Consider the following 20,487-nt stretch of genomic DNA (forward strand, 5'->3'; position numbering starts at 1 on the left):
GTGCCTCAAATACCTATACTTTGATTAGTTTTTACTAAGTAATATGGAGAAATAAATATTTCCGTATTTCTTCATTGTCAGGGCTTTCTAAATTAAGAAAACTGGAACCTGGGTTAAAGGATAAGCTGTGGAAGTTAAAAGATGACTGAGTAGCTAGTTGAAGAAATTCTAGGAGGTATATGTTTATATTTTAAAAGATATGAAATCCAGAGCCTTGGAGACAATGCCAAGACTGTAAATCCAGTATGCTTGTTTTATATTCCCCCTGGAGACATTTATTTATATTCAAAGGGTTAAGAACCCAAGGGCTTTCTTTTCTTCCTGAGCAGAATTTGTTTACCTTAGGTAGATTTAGCCCTCTCCTTTGTAAGGTAACAGTGGCAGTTAGATAATTATCCTGTACAAACTCCCAGATTTACAATTTTGGCATTCCTTTCCTGTGGTTCTGTCCTTCCAATGTGCAGGCCTAACCAAGGTGTTCTCATTCCATCATCATGAGGTATTAGGTGTGGGGAAATGGTGCATTTCTTGATGTAAGGCATAATAATTCTCATCTGTGCTGCAGAAACCTTGTGTTTACTTTCATCTTGTAAATAAATGCAGAGATTAAAATTTATCATGTATTTTTGATGAACACTTCTCAGCATGTACTTACTTTCTTAGAAATTATTATGTGTACACTTAGAGCATGATTTTTTTTTTTGGCTACTAGGGGATTAAACTCAGGGACACTCAACCACTGAGCCCACATCCCCAGACTTTTTTTTTTTTTTTGTATTTTATTTAGAGAAAGGATCTCACTGAGTTGCTTAGAAGCCTCATGTTGTTGAGGATGGCTTTGAACTTTCGATCCTCCTGCCTCAGCCTCCTGAGCCGCTGGGATAGAGCATAATCTTTTTTAAAGAGCATAATCTTTAATATTTCATGAAACTTCCCGATTATCTCTTTTCCTTATAGAGCTGCCTCTTGTCAGCTGTGTCATGTTAAGGTCTTCTAGTAGTGGAAAAGTAAATGCCTCTCTAGGATGTAAATAGCTCATTCACTGATGTGGTTAGGGCTGCTTTGACCATAATAGATCACTTAACTCTCACTTAATATTCTTATTGAAAAAGAAAAATTAAAAGTGACTTGTTTTCAAGAGTCTCTAAGAGTCAAATTCCACTGCTTCATTAAAATTTAATCTTGGGCTGGGGTTGTGGTTCAGCGGTAGAGCGTTTGCCTAGCGCGGGCGAGACCCTGGGTTCAATCCTCAGCACTACATAAAAACAAATAAAATAAAGGTATTGTGTCCAACTGCAACTAATATATATATATATATATATATATATATATATATATAAATTAATTTTTTTATTTCTAAGTATGCATAGTGGCCAAGCATAGGTGAAATGTTTTATACAATTTATTTCTTTGTAGACTAATATATTTCACCCAGGTATAGCACAGATATTAGTGTATTAAATCATACTTATAAAAAGTTTTAATTGAAAATAATAAAACTGCTGACAGAATACTCCTTCATAAAAAAAAATAAGAGCATATGAATATTGTTTTTCAGACACAGACACTAGAGGTTTGTTTTAAAATGAGTAAATAAAATTTTAATATCATTAGAATCTTCGTTTTTTGTATTTTTCCAGTTAAAAAAAATGCACAGTTGCCATGATTTGAGTGTCCTTTCCAAAACTCATGTGGAAATTTAATTGCCACTGTAACAGTATTGGAAGGTGGGGCCCTTTAAGGGACCTTTAGTTCATGAGGGCTCAGCTCTCATGATGCATTAGGGAGTAGGTTAGTTATTACAGGAGTGGGTTATTAGAAAAGTGAACTCAGCTTCCTTTGCTTTCTCTTGTTTGCCCTCTTGTCCTCTTGTTTTCTGCCATGATACAGCACAAAGGTCACATGCAGGCATCATGCTCTCTTGGACTTTCAAGTCTATGGAACTGAGAAATAAATCTCTTTTATAAATAAATTATTCAGGCTGTAGTGGTCTCTTACAGCAGCAGCAAATGAATAAAGATAACACTTTTTTGTGTGAAAAATGTAAAATTTTTTAAGAAAATAGAAATTTTAAAAAAATTGATATTTTATCTAAGAAGCAACCACTTAACACTTAAATAGGAAAAAATAAATCTTAGATAGTTTGACTATTTAATAGGAGATGAAAAGCTTTTTAAATGGAGAAGATAATTATGAATGAATAACTGTATAATCTGAGGTTGGAAAAACATAACACCTATGTAGAAAAGAGTTAATATAGCAGGCCTCGGGGCTGCTGTTTCTGAAAGACCATCTTATAAATATGGTATCTGGGAATTTAGCACTTGTATTGCTTCATAATTAATGAGGGCAGTTCATGATGTTTAGATGGTTTGACAAACAATGTGATTTATGGTAAGCATCTGCTTTTCTTCTGGGAGTCTGAAATTTTAGTACATGGTAAGTAGAGTACATATGTGAATGTCCTCAATAAAAATCTTGGGTTCTGAGTCTCAGGTTTTCCCCAAAACATGCAATATGTATGTGTGCATGTACATTTATACACACACACTTTTAAAAATAAATTACGTGTCTGTCTATCGCCTTTTAGGTTCTCTAAGAAACCTGTGCATGAATTTTTTCCAGTATATGACTGTGTCTTTTTCTTTTTGGTCCTCTTATATGTAATTTTGCTGTAATAAACCTTAGCTGTGAATAAAACCATATACTGAATCCTGTGACTCCTAGCAAATCACTGAAATTATGGGTAGTCTTGGGAAATCTTGAGATAATACCAAATGCCATAAAAGAAATTATTTTTTATTTAAAAAATGGAAAATTGAAAGCAAAGAATAGACAGGGAAAAATTACTTTTAATAAATAATGACTGATAAAAAGGTTAATATTTCTACTACCTAAATAAACTATACAAATCAATAAAGAGAAAGATAAATGTACCTGTAAAAATATGGGCCAATAACAAGAATAATTTAAAAGAAAAGGTATGAAAATCTTTGATATACAAATTAATGACAGTGGCATGCAAATTTTTACTTGTCAAATTTGTGATAAGTAAACAAAAAAAACCCCCAAATCAAGATTATATACAGGGTTATGGAAGATGATAGAGAACACTGTTTTCATACATTGATGGTACATATTATATATAATCTTTCTGGTAGGCTATTTGATAATATATGTTAAAAATTTTAGCTGGGCATGATGGTGCAATGTGTAATCCCAGTGACTTGAGGGGTTGAGGCAATAGGATTGCAAGTTTGAGGCCTGCCTGTGCAACTTAGTGAGACCCTGTCTCAAAATAAAAATAAAAAGGACTGGCGATTGGCTCAGTGGTAGAGCACCTCTGGATTAAATTGCCAGTAAAACACACACACACACACACACACACACATACACACAAAAAAAATTTAAAGCATTTGCAACATTAACATGGCTAGGCCACCCCAAGGCCTCCCAGTGTCTGTAGAAACAAGGATTCCTCTTCTCTATTCTCTCAAATTCTCAACACCGAAATGGTTACTTGAAGAGAAGTCTCTTGGAGGATTCAATGGCTCTTCACCCAAAATGAATCCAAAAGTTTTCTCTAGACATCTCCTCCAGATACCCACTGGAAGCTATTAACAAAAAAGCAAACCATAAAACATATTTTGTCCCACAAACATATTCACTACCACATTTCTTCCATGCTGTCCCTTCCTTTCCCTTTCCCCCTAGTTATTGCAATATTCTGTGAAATAGGACTCAATATATTTTTTACATTAGAAGGAGCTCCTTGTATTCACAGTCTAATATTGGAATACCCCACTGTCCTCCTTCTGGCACTCCAATCCTCATGTACATTTTCTTCTATGCTGTGATAATTATAACTTCTCAAGTTCCTAGAAAGATGTTTCATCAACCTAGAGTACCTAGAGTGGGCTGTGTTTTGTCAGTTGTCCTCTGCAGGGGATGCCTTTTTCTAATTTGCATATGGGTCTTGGCTTTGACCATTCTCCTAGAGAAGAACCACTTAACCAATATTGAGGAATTCAAAGGATCTCTTGAGTTTGTGGTACTCTTACATTCAACAGTTATTTAGGGGGAAGTACCAGTGATTGAACCCAGGGGCACTTAAGCACTGAGTGACATCCCCAGCCCTTTTTATATTTTATTTAGAGACAGGATCTCTGCTAAGTTGGGCCTTGCTAAGTTGCTAAGGCTCTGAATTTGGGATGCTCTTTCCTCAGCCTCTTGAGTCACTGGGATAACAGACATGTGCCACCATGCCCTGCACATTCAACAATTTGTAACTATCCTTTTCTCCACTAGTTTCTTATTCAACCACTTCTGATCCTCTGGACAACTACCTAGCTTCAGGGTGGACCATCGAAGAAGGCTGAGCATCTAAGAAATTTTTTCTTCAGCTTGTTGATTCTGGATTATAAATTTTGTACCTATGAACATTGAATTATGAAATCTATACATTGGTACTGTTTCCTAGATATCTACATACCAATCTATTGTAGTCTAGCTTCTAAAAGATTTTTGAAGAACAATTCTTTGCCTGTTTTTAAGTTGATATTTTAAAGTTTTCATCATTTATGTGAAGTTTACGATAACTCAAATGAGGGTAAGACCTGGGATGTGTGAGGAATATACATCTCTGTAGAACAGAAGAAATCAGGTTAATTGGTTGTAGAGAAGAATACATATGGAGGTTGATCTAGAAATTTATTTCTTCAAAATGATTTATTCATCCTTTAATAAAGTCTGTACATACTCTAGTTTGAAAAGACTGCTTCTAAAGGGACAGTGAATCAGTCTAATTTGAAAGGACTTTCTAGTTGTTGATTTTGATGCTGTGAACTTAGAACTCACTGTGCCTCCAATGCCTGGCATCCTTATTAGTCAGGATAGGCTAGGTCTTGCTGCACTACAAATTAGCCCACAATCTCAGTGACTCAATACAACACTAACATGTTTCCTGCATATCTTGCTATACTATTTGAAATGTGTAGCCCCCAAGGGTAATAGAGGATTGGAGGATTTCATGGGATGCTTTTAAGGGTCAGGCCAGGAATTGGCTTTTATGAGTGCTGCCTGCCTTATTTTCTATACCCATTGTTTGACCCCAACCTAACTGCAAGAGAACCTGGAAAACATAGAAGAGCAGAAAGATTGGGATTAGCATTGATTTATACTTTGATTGTGGCCTGATTTAACATTGATTCAAAAGCCCCCTTTCTGACACTTTTTGTACCATCCTTTGTATAAATAAGTTTTCATTAAAACAGTATTGTCCAACAGTTCCAAAATCTGCTTAGTTGTAAATTTTACAATAATAGCAATGTTTTGAAGGGAAGGGAAGTTCTAGGAAATAAGGTGTCAATACTTGTTGAATCATACATTATTCATCTAAACTATTATCCTCCAAATGTCCCTAAGCAGTGTAATTGCTTCATACCTTTAGCGTTACTTCTGCACTAAGTACCTTTTGGGGTTTATAGTAGGATCTGAAGTACCATAATAGCTGGAGTCTAATTGACTTGTACTTTTTGAACTTCAATGAGAATCAGTAAGCTGGTGTTCTTGGTGGAATGCCTTTAGCTTTGTTCTGTAATGCCAAATTACCCTGAAGTTTAGCTAAGAATTGCATCTTACATCTACAATTATGAATGGCATCTCCTTATTACAGGATAAAAGTAGTTTATGATATCATATATAGCACAATTAGGTTTTTTGAACAAAAATGGTATGACTGTATATCCATTCATCCATCCACCTGTTGTTTTTTTTTTAATCTCCAAAGGCATTTGCACCCAAAACACTAGCAATTATGAGCTTTGACAAAAAATGAGTGATTTTTGTTTTGTTAATTTTATTTATCTATATTTTCTTAAAATTTTTTTGGTGCTGAATTGTTTATTTAAAGAGAAACCTTAGAAATTAATTGCAAAAGTTGAGGATGTTTGTTTTTTTACATTCTTTCTTACTATAACAGGGACTTCAGAAATTAATATTAATTAATTGAATTAGGTTAGTTTCTATTTTATTATTATTTTGCTTTGAGATGGATAACACTATATTGCCTATATTGGTCTCAAACTTGTGGGCTCAAGTGATCCTTCTACCTCAGCCTCTTGTGTAATTGGGACTACAGGCTACATGCATATGGTGCTGTGTCTGCTTTGTATTTTATTATTTATTATTTATAAACATTTGATTTTTAAACATTTGAAGCTGAAGATTCATACCCTCTTCCCCCTGGGATTTCAGAAAAAGAACACTAATTAAAAATTATTATCTTTCAGGATTGTTTCATGAAGGTTATATTAGATAGAAATAGTGTGGATTCATGGATAAGAGAATAATTAATCTGTAATTACTCTCAATATAAACACGAGTTTGTTTGTTTGGGTTTTAGTGAAGAATAGAATAGAAATGTCCTTGAGTCCAGGGAGGTTTCTTAGTTTCCTTTTTCACAAACCTGCTTATTTCCCAAAAACCTAGATGTTGAAAACAATTACTTTCTAGCAGTCCACAAATTATAGTTTCCCTGTAATGTCTTCCAGTTGATTCTGATTTCCCTGGGACACTACCCTCCAGAATAACCTGCCATGCTATTAGAAACAAAGCTTCTTTCATGACTTCTAAGGCATTCTAGAAAAAGAACATCATGCTAGCTATTATAAAGCTTCAGAAAATTAAAAGAGCATGCCTTGAAGAGATGTCCATCTTTTGCTTTCTCATTCATAAATTCAGGTAGTTAAGTTCTTTTGTAAAATATCAAATAATCTTTTTGGTGTATATCACATGTTATATTTGACATTGATATTTCATAAGTTTGTTTTTGACTTGGCCTTTTTTGTGTCTCAGTAGTTGGATAGTTCAAGTGGAGAGGAATACCATGATTACTGTCACACAGATGAACCACTAGTGTTGTCATCTGTCATTTATCCCCACTCTGGTGCTGCTCAAGTTTATTTGTGTTGTAGAAATCCTGGGTCCAAGTAACAGGAAAATCATAGCAAGCAGCTCTGGCAAGCATCGAATTGATGGCTGCTTCATTATAATTATACTTCTCTGCATGGTTGCCCAGCTATATCATCATAATAGCTTTCCATTACTAAAGGCCAAATAAGACAGAGGGATATACAAACTGGCTCAATGTATTTCAACAAATTACAATTGATGCCTTTCCTCACTGCTTTTCCCCTTATAATCACCTTCCACTTCTACCCAGCTTATTAATTCTTTCACAAATGGGCAAAATACGTCTCTGGATATCCTTTTAAAGAATAGAGCATTGAGAACTGTATCATTTTTTCCTTAAAATAATCAAATATATTTTCTTGTTTTCAAATCTGAATTTTAAGTTATTTGAATAAATGGTGTGACTTTAATACATATATGATGATGATAACAATTGCAAACTGTTAGCATTTACTATATGCCAGGAAGTGTGCTACACACATTACATACAATATTTCACTTAAGTCTTATGGATCCTATGATGTGGGTGCTTCAGAAGGGGAAAGGGAAGCTCAAAGAGTGAGGTGATTTTACAAATGTTATGTAAAAAATTTGTTATATTTATATAAATATTATTATGTAGAATATATGTAATATATGTAATAATATAAGTATGTAACGTATAATTTATTATACATAAATCATTCTTCAATAAAATTGTTTAAAAAAACTTAAATACAGCAGAAAATCAAAACAATTCCTTGTGATGGTGCACACTTGTAATCCCTGAGGTTGAGGCAGGAGAATCACAAGTTCAAGGCTAGCCTATGTTTAAAATTACTGTATATTGTATTATCTCTTAGGCTAAGTATCCTTTTTTTCTTCCTCCTTCCTCTCAGTTTGTTGGCTATTCTTGAGCATGTACTCATCATGAATTTTTAAATAAATTTTCTCAAGTTTTCTTTCCCTCTTCTTCCCCTGTGGGAAGTAGTAGGGTCTTCTTCCCCAGTTACTTTTTTTTTTTAAATGGGGTCTTGCCATTTTTCCCAGGCTGCCCCTAAACTTCTGGGCTGTGGTGATCCACCTTGCTTGGCTTCCCCTAATTTCCCCTAATTTCATTTTGATGATAATGGCATTCAGTCTTGTCTGTAGAGTTCTCATGGCTGGCCTCAGGCTTCCAGGTGAGCTAGCCCTATCTTTCTCTTGCCTCTTTAACACGATCAGTTCTTTTTATTTCACAGTAATCATGTTCTATAAAATCAATAATAAGAGTGAATTAGTGCCAGTTGCTGTGGCACACTCCAGCAAGACGGGAGGATCACAAGTTCAAGGCCAGCCTCAGCAACTTAGTGGGGCCCTGTCTTAAAACTAAAAACAGCTGGGAATGTAGCTCAGTGGGAAAGCATCCCTGGATTCAATTCCCAGTAAGCCTCTCTTCCTCCCACCAAAAGAGTGAATTAGTGAATACTGAATACTGTACCATTGCTCCTAGAGCAAATCAGGGTTAGGTTTCTGTAAGCCTCAGGTCACACATTTCCATTAACTCATTAAAATATATGCTTGTTTTATGTGTGTTTGTGTTTAAAGACATTTTTAGACAAAATATTGTTTATTTATTAACTTTGATTTCATGATCAACAGCTCAGTAAATCAAAATTGAATAAAGCGTATCTAACACATGTATTTTCTATGTCAGGCACATCTCAGTTTTGCTGTGCTTAGTAATACCAGATAGCACTTCAGCATTACTTTTGTGGGCCATTTAAAACATCAACACAAACACAAAAATTTGAAAAAATGAAAAATTCCCCTAATAGACACTTTACAGTGAAAATTGAAACAAGAAGACTGAGGGTTGCCTAGTTTGCTCTCAGCTGAGAATAAATGTATTGGTAACTCAGTTTTCCTGCATTCTCTGTGTGTTCAGAAGTTGTAGAAGCATTGTGTGTAGTGATTTTGAGGTTGCAAATAATAATAATAATAATAATAATAATAATAATAATAATTATATATATATATATATATATATATTTTTTTTTTTTTTTGAGTTGGGATCTTGCTATGTTTTCCAGTTTGGCCTTGAACTCGTGATCTTTCTGCTGTAGTTTCCTGAGTTGCTGGGATTACAGGCATGCATCACCATACTTGGCCTTTTTTTTCATATATATATATATATATAAAATATATATAAAAATATAAATATATGTGTATAATATACAATATAAATCTTAAATATATACACGTATATATACATATATACACTAACATATACTTATACACACACACACACACACATATATACACACACACATATATATATATATGTGTATATATAATGTTTTTGCAGTGATGGGAATTGAATCCAGGGCATTATACATGCTAAGTGAGTGCTCTACCACTAATATACATCCCAGCACAAGTAAATTTTAATGAATAGTCAAGCTATCAAATAAATGGATTGACTGTAATTTCTCTTTGATACTACTGCAATGTGTGTAAATAATGAATCAGTAAAAGCTTCAGAGTGGCAATATTGATAAAAAACATTGCAGGAGGTGCTGGGATTGTGGCTCGGTGGCAAGAGTGCTTGCTTCATGGGTATGAGGCACTGAGTTTAATCCTCAGCACCACATAAAAATAAATAAATAAAGGTATTGTATCCATCTACAACTAAAAAAAATTAAAAAAAATATTGCAGGGGCTATGCAGTGGGAAGTTCATGGGATGATGTTCCACTGTGTTGCTCATGAATATGATATATAATGATATATAATATTGAATAAGAATAGTCAATGGTCAGCATTCAGAAGTGATGGGCCCTAATCAAGGTCTGGTTCAAATGCAGAGACCACACCAGGAGGCTAGCACACAGAAATATTAATGTGCAATGAAGGATATGGAAAATGACAACCCCCCAAGACAATGTGACCCAGGAGGAGGGACAGAGAAAGAAGGTAAATTATTGATCCTTCCCCAATAAATCCTTTCCCAATAACAAGACAATTGGTGGGAAGAAGGCAAGCATCAATCCTAAAAAGGCAGTCCCTCGGAAGAGGACAAACATTGATCCTTTCCCAGTGACAATGAAACCATACATTAATCCTGTCCTAGTGACAATACAATGACCACCCCCCCACACACACAAGGTAAGTACTAGGCCTGAACCCTGGACCCTCCATCCTTTCTCAATAAACAAGTTTCAAATTCTCACAGCCTGTTTGCTGAGTGCCCAAACTGACACATTCTGTCAATAATTAAGTCACCTCTCAATGTAACCTATAAAAAGCCAGGCCCCAGTTGTAACTGGTGGTCATTTTCTACCCAGAAGGTGAGAACCTCCGCTGCCTGACTCTGCTGCAGAATGAAAGACATAACTGATCCATGAAGTCTGCTCACGTCCCAGTTATTTGTGCTTTCATTATATCCAATCCCTTTTTCACATCTAAAACTGTGCTGAAACTGTTTTGGTTATTTTTGCTTACACACACCATCAAGGCCTAGTTCAAATGTAAAAGACCTTGAGGCTCTCCCATGGGAACACTCTAACCAACTTGTTTGTCCCAGAGAGGTGGGAAAATGGAAGGTGGGAGTCAACCCAGATGGGAGTTACAGGAAGGATTAAAACTCAGCCTAAAGAACACAGCCAAAACCTTTTCAATACCTATTTAACATAGATTTTGTACCATGCTCTACCCAACACCACATAAGCCCCTAAGCTAGCACACCAAAATGGGTTTTTCTGTTGTCTGGTCTCCTCCCACATCTCAGTGTTCTCTCTCTTCTCAATTTAATAAATCCATTTACTCTTCCCTTCTGATATTGTTTGTAGATTTTATTCTTGAAACTTGCAAGACAAGAACCTGGAAGAATATTGGCAAAGCCGGGAATCTAGTTTCATCTCAGAGCTCTGGTTTCAATATGATATATAATTTATCTTTTCATAATTAACCTTGTAGAACTTCTGAAGCATAGGTAGAAATTCAATTTTAAAAAATGTGAAAATTTGCTCCAAGGTCTTACAAAATAATGACTGTATTTATAGCTTTATAGTATAAACTATATAGAAATAAATTTTATAGTAGAAATTATATCATTGCTAGTCAGGAATTATGATGGTAAAAGTTAAGCTATCTTGTAAGAAAGAGATTGGATGTGATATCTCTGGGTAGTTTGGAGAAAAGGGTCCACTGTACAGAAGGCCATCAGGAGTTAACAGTGCTTCAAAGGTCAGTTCACACTGGAGTGGTAATGGGTGGAATGGTGGTGGTAGGGTGAGGTGTGTCTTTTGCAGTTTAATGTGTGTCTGAGACCTGATTAACAATGGCTTCCAGAGTCCATTTTAGGACCCCTGAACCAATGTTACTCATTTTGAGATTTTTCTTTGACACTCATCCTGAGTGTTCCCTTTTTCCTTCTCCTTGAATGACTCTATATCTTTTTCCTATTTATCTTGTTGGTGATTAGTTTTAGATTACTAAAAGAACTAGTAATTACTTTTAGAACTAATTCTCTTAGAAAGTTATATTATAAACTCCTTGATTATCTCTATAAGTAATTTTTCTCTAGAAAGGATGTTTCGAGGGGACAAAATTGCGACATTGCAGTCGAGGGGAGAAATAATGTCCACGCACTTCTGCTCCTTTCAATGCTTTATTCACTCAAATTACTCCATACAATTTCACTCTATAGGTTCTTAATCAAGAAAACAACAATCCTTAGTGCTAGGCACTGCAATAGACATAATCAATTCACAGTAAACAATTATAGATTAATTAATTCATAGCAAACAATTCTAGATTAATTCTAAGCACTGCAAAACACAATTAATCATGATGGGCTAATGACAGACATTCTCTCTGTGTGCTAAGTTCAAAAGTCTTAACCCTTAGGCTTTAAGTCCAGCAGATGCACACTCACTTAGACCGCAGTGATCAGGTGGGGAACCAAGGCGGTCTTTTCCTGGCATGGAGTGGACGACCAGTTGAGGAGGGGATCATAGGGAGGAGTTGCAGCTCTCACCAAGGTCCAGACGAGGTGGTAGAGTTTGAGAACGGTGAGGTCATGTAGAGGCTCAGGAAATGATAACAAGTGATGGGATGTCAGGTCCTCATCAGGCTCTCCAGTGCATCCTTGTTTCGGCTGGCTGAATCCCTGTTCATTTGCTCTAACATTTATACTAAATTTGGGGGGGGGGGGTTGACCTGCCTTTCAATCCTTATCAGCTACCACCGGATTTCTCAATGACATCATTTACCCTGAGGTCAGAAACATCTGGTCTGGTGGTCTCCACCCTGATCTTCTGGCTTTTCCCTCTTATCAGGTGAGAACAGCCTGCCAGGGGCTTCACTCTGTTTATCAGGATGAGGGAAGTAACTTGTTTGAGGCCATACTGGAGGGATCTGTGGATGTGCCTGGTGAAACTGCAGGTTAAACTGGAGTTTTAAAAATGGAGTTGCTTAGGCTCAGGCCTAAGGCCATCCTAACAAAGGATATATGGGAGGTAAAGATTTTGAAAATATCCATGAATTAAAATATTGTTTTTACTTCTCTCATGGCTCATGGCTTGATTGGGTTTTGAATATAAGAGAGAAATAATTTTTCCCCTAAACATTTAGAAAGTTTTGTTCCATTTTTATTTTAGATTCCACTGTTGTTGAGAAATCCAATGTCACTCTGAACAACAATACTTATATATAAGACCTGCTTTTTTTTCCCTTTGAAATGTTTATGACAGAAAAATGTCAGTCTTCCATATTTTTTAAAAAAATTTTTTAGTTATAGTTGGACACAACACCTTTGTTTTATTTATTTATTTTTATGTAGTGCTGAGGATCAAACCCAGTTCCTCACACGTGCTTGCCAAGCGCTCCACCACTGAGCCACAACCCCAGCCCCAGTCTTCCTTATTTTTACAGTGATATGTTTTGTTGTGCTTGGTGTGTGTCTTTTTAAAATCTATTATTTGGGGGCATGAAAAGGGACTCTATGCCTTTTCAGTTTTAAGAAATTTATCTCAATTATTTGCTTGGTAATATTCTGTCTATTGTTTTTTGCTGTCCCATATTATTGTGATTTTTTTTATATTTTTATTTTTTTGTGTTTCATATATATGCAAAATATGTATCTTTCTATCTTTCTGCCTTTCTATTACATTCCCATTTTTTAAAATATTTTTAAATTTCAAAGCGAGAGTTTTATCTTCTGAACATTATTTTTTTACAAAAGTACTTTGTGCTGTTATGGATGTAAAATCTCATGTTTCTAAGTATATCAATGACTTTCTTTTTAGGGAGATAAAATTTGCATATGGTAAAATTCTCTTTTTAGTGTACAGTTCTATGAGTTTTGACAAACATATGAAGTCATGTAGCTAGTGCTATATTTAAGATATAAAACAGTTCCCTTGTTCAAAATATGTAATTATTTCATTTCCCTGTACCCTGTCTCTTTGTTCACTTTGGTCTGTTTTCTATGCCTATCATTTTGCCTTTTCCAGGAGGTGTTATAAATGGAATCACAGTTTAAAAAAATATTTAACCTGTCTTATTTTTTTCCTCTGAATTTCTTTTTCATGTTTGTTTTGGTGGCCTCTCTTTCCTTGACAGAGGCTTTTCCCACATTTTGCTGATTCTCAATTCTTCCCTTGTATGATAAGAGATAGTCATTAAGGAGCTAATTAGATACTGTGCAAATGGATAGGCTTTGTTGTGGGCTGAATTATGTTCCCCTTCAATTCATATGTTGACTCCTTAACCTCCAGTAGCTCAGGATGTGGACTGTATTTGGAGACAGGGCATTTAAAGAGGCAATTAAGTTGGATGGAGGCCATTGGGGTGGGCCTGAATCCAGTCTTTCTGGTGTACCTATACAAGAAGAGATTAGGACAAACAGAGGGACATCAGAGTTGTGAGAGCATAGAGGGATGACCAAGTACAGAGGCAACACGATAGCAGCCCTCTGAATTCAAGGTAGAAGGCCTTGAGAGAAACCAAGCATGCTAGCGCCTTTTTTTTCTTACATACATGACAATAGTGGAATGCATTACAATTGTAATTATCCATTCACAGCACAATTTTTCGTAATTCTGTATATAAAGTATGTTTATGCCAAATTATGCCATTATACATGAGCTGTCATTTTTTTGTTTTGCATTACAATTCTTAATACACCTTTTATCACAATTTATCATATCTCTGTTTGTATATAAGGTATGTTGACACCAAATTCACATCTTCATACATGTATTTTGTATAATGATGAGGGTCTCCTTCCACCATCCATGCTATTCCTCTTCTCCCTCCCTTTCCCTCCCACACCTATTCCCTATAAAGGTAATCTTCCTCCCATGCTCTCCCTCCCAACCCCATTTTGAGTCACCCCCCTTATATCCGAGAAGTCATTCGGCATTTGTTTTTTGGGGACTGGCTAACTTCACTTAGCATTATCTTCTCTAATGCCATCCATTTCCCTGCAAATGCCATGATCTTATTCTTTTTTATTGCTGAGTAATATTCCATTGTGTATAAATGCCACATTTTTAATCCATTCATCTACTGAAGGACATCTAAGTTGGCTCCACAGTTTAGCTATTGTGAATTGTGCTGCTATAAACATTGATGTGACTGTGTCCCTGTAGTATGCTATTTTTAGGTCCTTTGGATATAGTCCGAAAAGAGGAATAGGTGGGTCAAATCTGGTTCCATTCCCAGCTTTCCAAGGAATCTCCATACTGCTTTCCAAATTGGCTGCACCAATTTGCAGTCCCACCAGCAGTGTATGAGTGTACCCCCCCCCCCCCACCCATCCTTGCCAGCACTTGTTGTTTGTCTTCATAATGGCTGCCATTCTTACTGGAGTGAGATGGTATCTTGGAGTAGTTTTAATTTACATTTCTCTGATTGCTAGAGATGATGGGCATTTTTTTGTATATTTGTTGATTGTATATCCTCTTCTGAGAAGTGTCTTTTCAGGTCCCTAGCCCATTTATTGATTGGATTATTTGTATTTTTTGGTGCTTATCTTGTTGAGCTCTTTATATACCCTAGAAATTAGAGCTCTATCTGACGTGTGAGGGGTAAAAATTTGTTCCCAGGATGTAGGCTCCCTGTTCACAGATTATTTCTTTTGCTGAGAAAAAAACTTTTTAGTTTGAATCCATCCCATTTGCTGATTCTTGGTTTTAATTCTTGTGCTATAGGTGTCTTATTAAGGAAGTTGGGGCCTAGCCCCACGTGATGGAGATTAGGGCCTACTTTTTCTTTTATTAGATGCAGAGTCTCTGGTTTAATTCCTAGATCCTTGATCCATTTTGAGTTAACTTTTGTGCAAAAGAATTTGCGGGAAGTAGTTCTTAAGTTTGAGGAGATAGGGAAGAGAGAAGATTCAAGAATATTACTTAGGTTTTTCCTGCTTTGGTAAATGAGCAAGTGGGCATGCCATTCATTGAATTAAGGAACACAGGGCAAGTTTTGTGAGAAGACAGAAATAACACATTAACTGACAATGATGGAGCACCATGGCTAACTGCTTATAAGGCTTTGCTTTATTTAATTTTTTACAATCTTATAAAAATAGGTACCAGTATTATCCCTATTTTATAGATAAGGAAATTAAGGTAGAACAATGTGAACGATGAAAATAGAGTAGCAATTTGAATGTGTGTCACTGTAGTTACGTATACATCTCAGTTTTCCTTAATAGACCATGGAATAGGAGAGAATATGATGGCTTTTGTCTTAGTCTGTTTTCTGTTGCAAAATACTGAGGCTGATAACTTAAAGAATATAGGTTTATTTGGCTCACATTGCTAGAGGTTGGGAAGTCCAAGACTATGGCACCAGCATCTGGTGAAGTCTGTTGCATCATAACATGGTGGAATGCATCACATGGTGTGACAGAGTGAACTTGATAGCTTGGATATCTCTTCCACCTCTTTTTTTAAAATTCTTTTCACATATGCATGTCAGTAGAGTGTATTTTGACATACATGTATTATAACTTCCTATTCTTGTGGTTGTACATGATGTGGAGTTACACAGTATTTGAACATAGGAAAGTGTACTATTGATTCTACTGTCTTTCCTACTCCCATCCTCCTTCCCTTCTCTTTATTCCCTTTGTCTAATCCAACGAACTTCTACCCACTCCTTATCATTTGATAGCATCCATATATCAGAGAGAACATTTGGCCTTTGGTTTCTTCTTCCGTTTATAAAACCAGTAATGCCATCTTGGGGATCCCACCCTCATGACCTCATCTAACCCTAATTACCTCCTAAAGGTCCCGACTCTAAATGATATTAATATATGAATCTTAGGATTAAGTTTCAGCAATATACTTTTTTGTTTATTTTTTTCCATTTTTTATTGGTGCATTATAGTTGTACATAATGGTGGGATTTGTTGTTGCATATTTATATGTGCATATAACAATATAATTTGGCTAATATAATTTCCTAATATTTCCCCTTCCTTCTGCTCCTCCTGCCCCATGGTCGTCTTTTTCCTCTACTCTATTGATCTCCCTTTGCTTTTCATGAGACCCCCCCCCCCCTTATTTTCCTTTTTCCTCTCTAGCTTCCCTATATGAGAGAAAGCATGTGATCCTGACCTTCTTCTGAGTTTGACTTATTTCACTTAACATAATGTTCTTGAGTTCCATCCATTTTCCTGCAAATGATATAATTTAATTCTTATCTATGGCTGAATGAAACTATTGTGTGTGTGTGTGTGTGTGCATGCATACATACCATATTTTCTTTATCCATTCACCTGTTGATGGACATCTAGGCTGGTTCCATTGTTTGACTGTTGTGAATTGTGTGCTATAAACATGAATATGTATATATTGCTATAGTATCTGGAACATGAGCTTTTGAATAACACTTCAAATCATAGCAACTTTCCTGACTGTATCTTTATAGAATGATTAGCCCTATGGGGAACAAGGGTTACTTAATGGGAGTTCCCATTCATTTCCTACCTATCATAGCTATTCTAGTCCCTCTTTCCTCTACCAACTCAGAGGTGAAACTCAACTTCTTTTCTTTGATTTCCCCAGAACCACTCACACAGAGCACTTGTGTTTGTGGTGGGCTTTACAGAATCAGTTTGATGATTTTGGAGAGGTACTATTTACAACTTGGAGTATTTGTTATTTTTAAAGCTATTTGGTTATCTTTCTTTTTCCTTTCTCTTTTTGGTATTGGGGATTGAATCCAGCAGTGCTCAACCACTGAGTTTCATTCCCAGAAACTTTTATCTTTCATTTTGACATAGGATGCTTGCTAAGTTGCTTAGGGCCTCACTAAGTTGCTGAGGCTGGCTTTGAACTCACAATCCTCCTGTCTCAGCCTCCCAAATTACTGGGATTACAGGTGTGCACCTCTGTGCCCAGCTGGTTATCTTGCTGATGGAAGTTTTCCCTGGTGATTTTTCTCTTTTGTTGCCCAGTTTCCTTTCTTTTAGTTTTCCTTTCTGTTCTAACTGCTAAGCATACCTGCACCCCCAAATTCCCATTGGCTTCTTTGGCAAAACTGTTTCACAGTGTCTTTGATTAATTGTTTCTTCATTCTACCATTTTCAAGCCCTATCCAAGAGAGAGGGGAAATGTGCTGTCAGGAGCTGCCACATTGGGACCGAACACCCCTTAGCTTTGAGCGATCAGAGTGTGGAGATGTGGCAAGCCAGACATGGGCTCTGTGTGTGTGAACTATGAGCATTGAGCACACAGGGTGGACTGAACCAATGTTGCCCCTGTGTTTGGGCGGGTGACATATGAGTCTTTTCGATTGCTCTGCCTATGATCAGCATATGAGATGGATGTGGCCTTCCTAGATGTCACTCAACCTGTTGAGTCTAGGAAGCTAGACTCAACCCCCTGAAACTTGACCCCTTTCCTTATTAGAATGGCTTCTCCCCAATAAAAGGGTTCAGCACATGCTCTCCACTCTCTTTCTTGCCTGCCTTGCCCACCTTGTGGGAGCTGTGGCTGAGGAGCTATCAGGGAATCCAAAGAAAAGGTACTTTTTGTGTCTGTGTCTTTATTTTTTCCCCAAATTCACTTGGAGTGACCCTGACCAGTTTAGTCATGTGACACAAAAATGAGCTACCTGAATTTGAGCATTCTGGTCTCTTTTATAAGCATGCTAATTATCAAGTATAATATAAGAACCATATGGTCATCTCAATAGATTCAGAAAAAGCATTCAACAAAATACAGCACCCCTTCATGATCAAGTATATGGATCCCTCCCTTCCTCCATGCTTTAACTTCCTCACAGATTCTTTAATTCCTAGTGAGTGCCTGCTGTGTGACAGCTATGGTTCTAGACCGGGGAATGCAAGACTGACAAGTCCTGCCCTATTGAGATTGTATTCTAGTGAGAAAGATGGTAGTAAAACTAATAAATAAGCCTACAGTATAATGTAAGGTAATAAGTATTATAAAGAAAAATAAAGCAGGAATAGAGATTCATAGGGGTTCTGTTTTAGGTAGAATGATCTGGCAAGGTCTCTCAGTGTGATATTCAGGCAGAAATTTAAATGAAGTGAGAAGAATGCAAATATATAACGGAAGAGAGTGCCAGTCCTAGGGAATAGTAAGTGCAAAGGCCCTGTCACATCTTGTGTTTTCTGTAAAGCAGTTATTGAGACCATTAGAAAGGCAAATTTGGGGGGGCAGTAAACTCAGTTAGAAGAAAAGGAAGAAAATCCAATTGGAGGGAGGAGCTGCCAGACTGCATGTCGACCTGTCAAAGTCTGTGCCAGCCTTGTGCGGGGTTCCATAGCTGACAGCCTGAGGCCCACTACAGCACCTCTGCAGTGAGTGGAGGAAATGACTAGGCCTTATTTTCCACTCTGCTCAGTCATTTGACCATGGACTTCTCTGGTCAAATGGCATATGCTTTCAGCTGAAGTAGGCTGAAGTGAACTGTGACTGAGCTGATACTGGAAGTTGTAAGTTAAACATGCTTTCTGTATGTGGACAGTAAATCCTTTCTTGAAGAGCAATCTGCCCAAGGCTCTAAAACATGATTAAACGACTGCAAGAAGGCTGGGGAAGAGTGAGAAGGAGAGTGATAGGGAAGGAGATTGGAGAGGCAACCAGGGGCCAGAATAAGCAGGATCTTGTAGGCTGTGGAAAGATGTTGGATTTTTTTTTTTTTTTTATTCTGGGGACCGAACCTGGGGAACTCTACCACTGAGCTACATCCTTAGTCATTTTTTTTCTGAGATAATATCTCACTAAGATGCCTAGGATGACCTTGAACTTGTGATCTTTTTGCTTCAGCCTCCTTTGTTGGGATGACAGGTGTGTACCACTGTGCCTGGCTATGTCTTGCATTTTAAAAGGATAACTGGCTGCTACAACAGGCTGTTTCTGCCATAAGCCATGATTTCATTTTATTTATTGCTGTCTCACAAATCATCCCAAGACAGTACTTAAAACAATACTGATTTATTTTTTCTCAAAGTTCTGTGGGTTGACTGGACAGTCTTCAGCAGGATTTACCTGAGCTCATTGATGTGGCTGCAGATAGGTGGTGTTTGAGGTGGGCCTGGGTGTTTTACATGGCTTTACATATATGTCTGGGGCCTCAGCTGGGACTGTTGCAATGACTGAGATGGCCAGGTCACTTTCCATGGGCTCTGTCATCTTGTGCTTTTTCACATGAAGCCAGAAACATTCTGAAACATCAAGCCTTAGGAAGCAAGCACTTATCCAAGCCTCGGCCAGTGTCAAGTCTCTTGATGTCCCATTGGTGAAAACAAGGCAAATGTCCAAGCCCAGAGTCAACATGGGAGAATATGCAAGGTTATGCATATCTAGAATTGTGATTCGTGGGTGCTGTACCTGTAGTAATCTAGTATGCTAAACATTCTTTTGGCTCTTTTTCATTTTCTGATCCTCTGTTCATCAATTTACCATCTAATTATAATTTGGTTTTCCACATAAGAGTGCTTACAAGAAAATAATGCATCAATCACATGGACTTAAAATATTTTCTATTGCTTTGACAGTAATTTCTTATTGTATTTGCTTATTTCAAGGAGTAAACATTCAGTGTATGGAGTTCTAGTGTTCATTACTGTAGTAATGTGGTCTTTTGACCCCTAGCTAAGAATCATTGTACTCCTTGTGGTTCATCTCAAGCCTATGAGAAAATGTATGAATTCTAACCTTCATTCTTAATCTGCTTGTGATAGAGTTACTTTGAGAATTTAAAAAAAAAATATGTTGAATCGAGTAACTCTCAATCATTGCTGATGGGAATGAAAAATAGTACAGCCACTTTGGAAGACAGTTTGGCAGTTTCTTACAAACTAAACATACTCTTACCATACGGTCCAGCAATCACGCTCCTTGGTATTTACCCAAATGGATTGGAAACTTATGTCCACACAAAAACATGCACACAATGTTTATAGCAGCTTTATTCATAATTGCCCAAACTTGGAAGCAACCAAGATGTTCTTTAGTAGGTGAATGAAGAAGCTGTGGTACATACAAACAATGGAATATTATTTAATACT

General features: G+C 36.7%; 1 protein-coding gene across 7 annotated transcripts in view; it reads left to right on the forward strand.

Moving 5' to 3' along the window:
• Sugct (succinyl-CoA:glutarate-CoA transferase) overlaps positions 1–20,487 on the forward strand; it is a 724,801-nt gene that overhangs the window by 3,303 nt on the left and 701,011 nt on the right. For 2 of the 7 annotated variants that reach the window (XM_046437773.2, XM_058576850.1), the window contains exon 2: positions 9,797–9,905. The exons of the other annotated variants lie outside the window; for them this stretch is intronic. In XM_046437773.2, coding sequence (XP_046293729.1) covers positions 9,839–9,905 — 67 coding nt within the window. In that variant the 5' untranslated portion in view covers positions 9,797–9,838. The remainder of the gene's footprint in view (positions 1–9,796; positions 9,906–20,487) is intronic. 7 annotated transcript variants of the gene reach the window in all.

The sequence above is a fragment of the Marmota monax genome, unplaced genomic scaffold (assembly GCF_021218885.2).
Source record: "Marmota monax isolate L192 unplaced genomic scaffold, Marmota_monax_Labrador192_F-V1.1 WCK01_AAM20220418_F8-fsc00109, whole genome shotgun sequence".
NCBI classification, from domain to species: Eukaryota; Metazoa; Chordata; class Mammalia; order Rodentia; family Sciuridae; genus Marmota; species Marmota monax.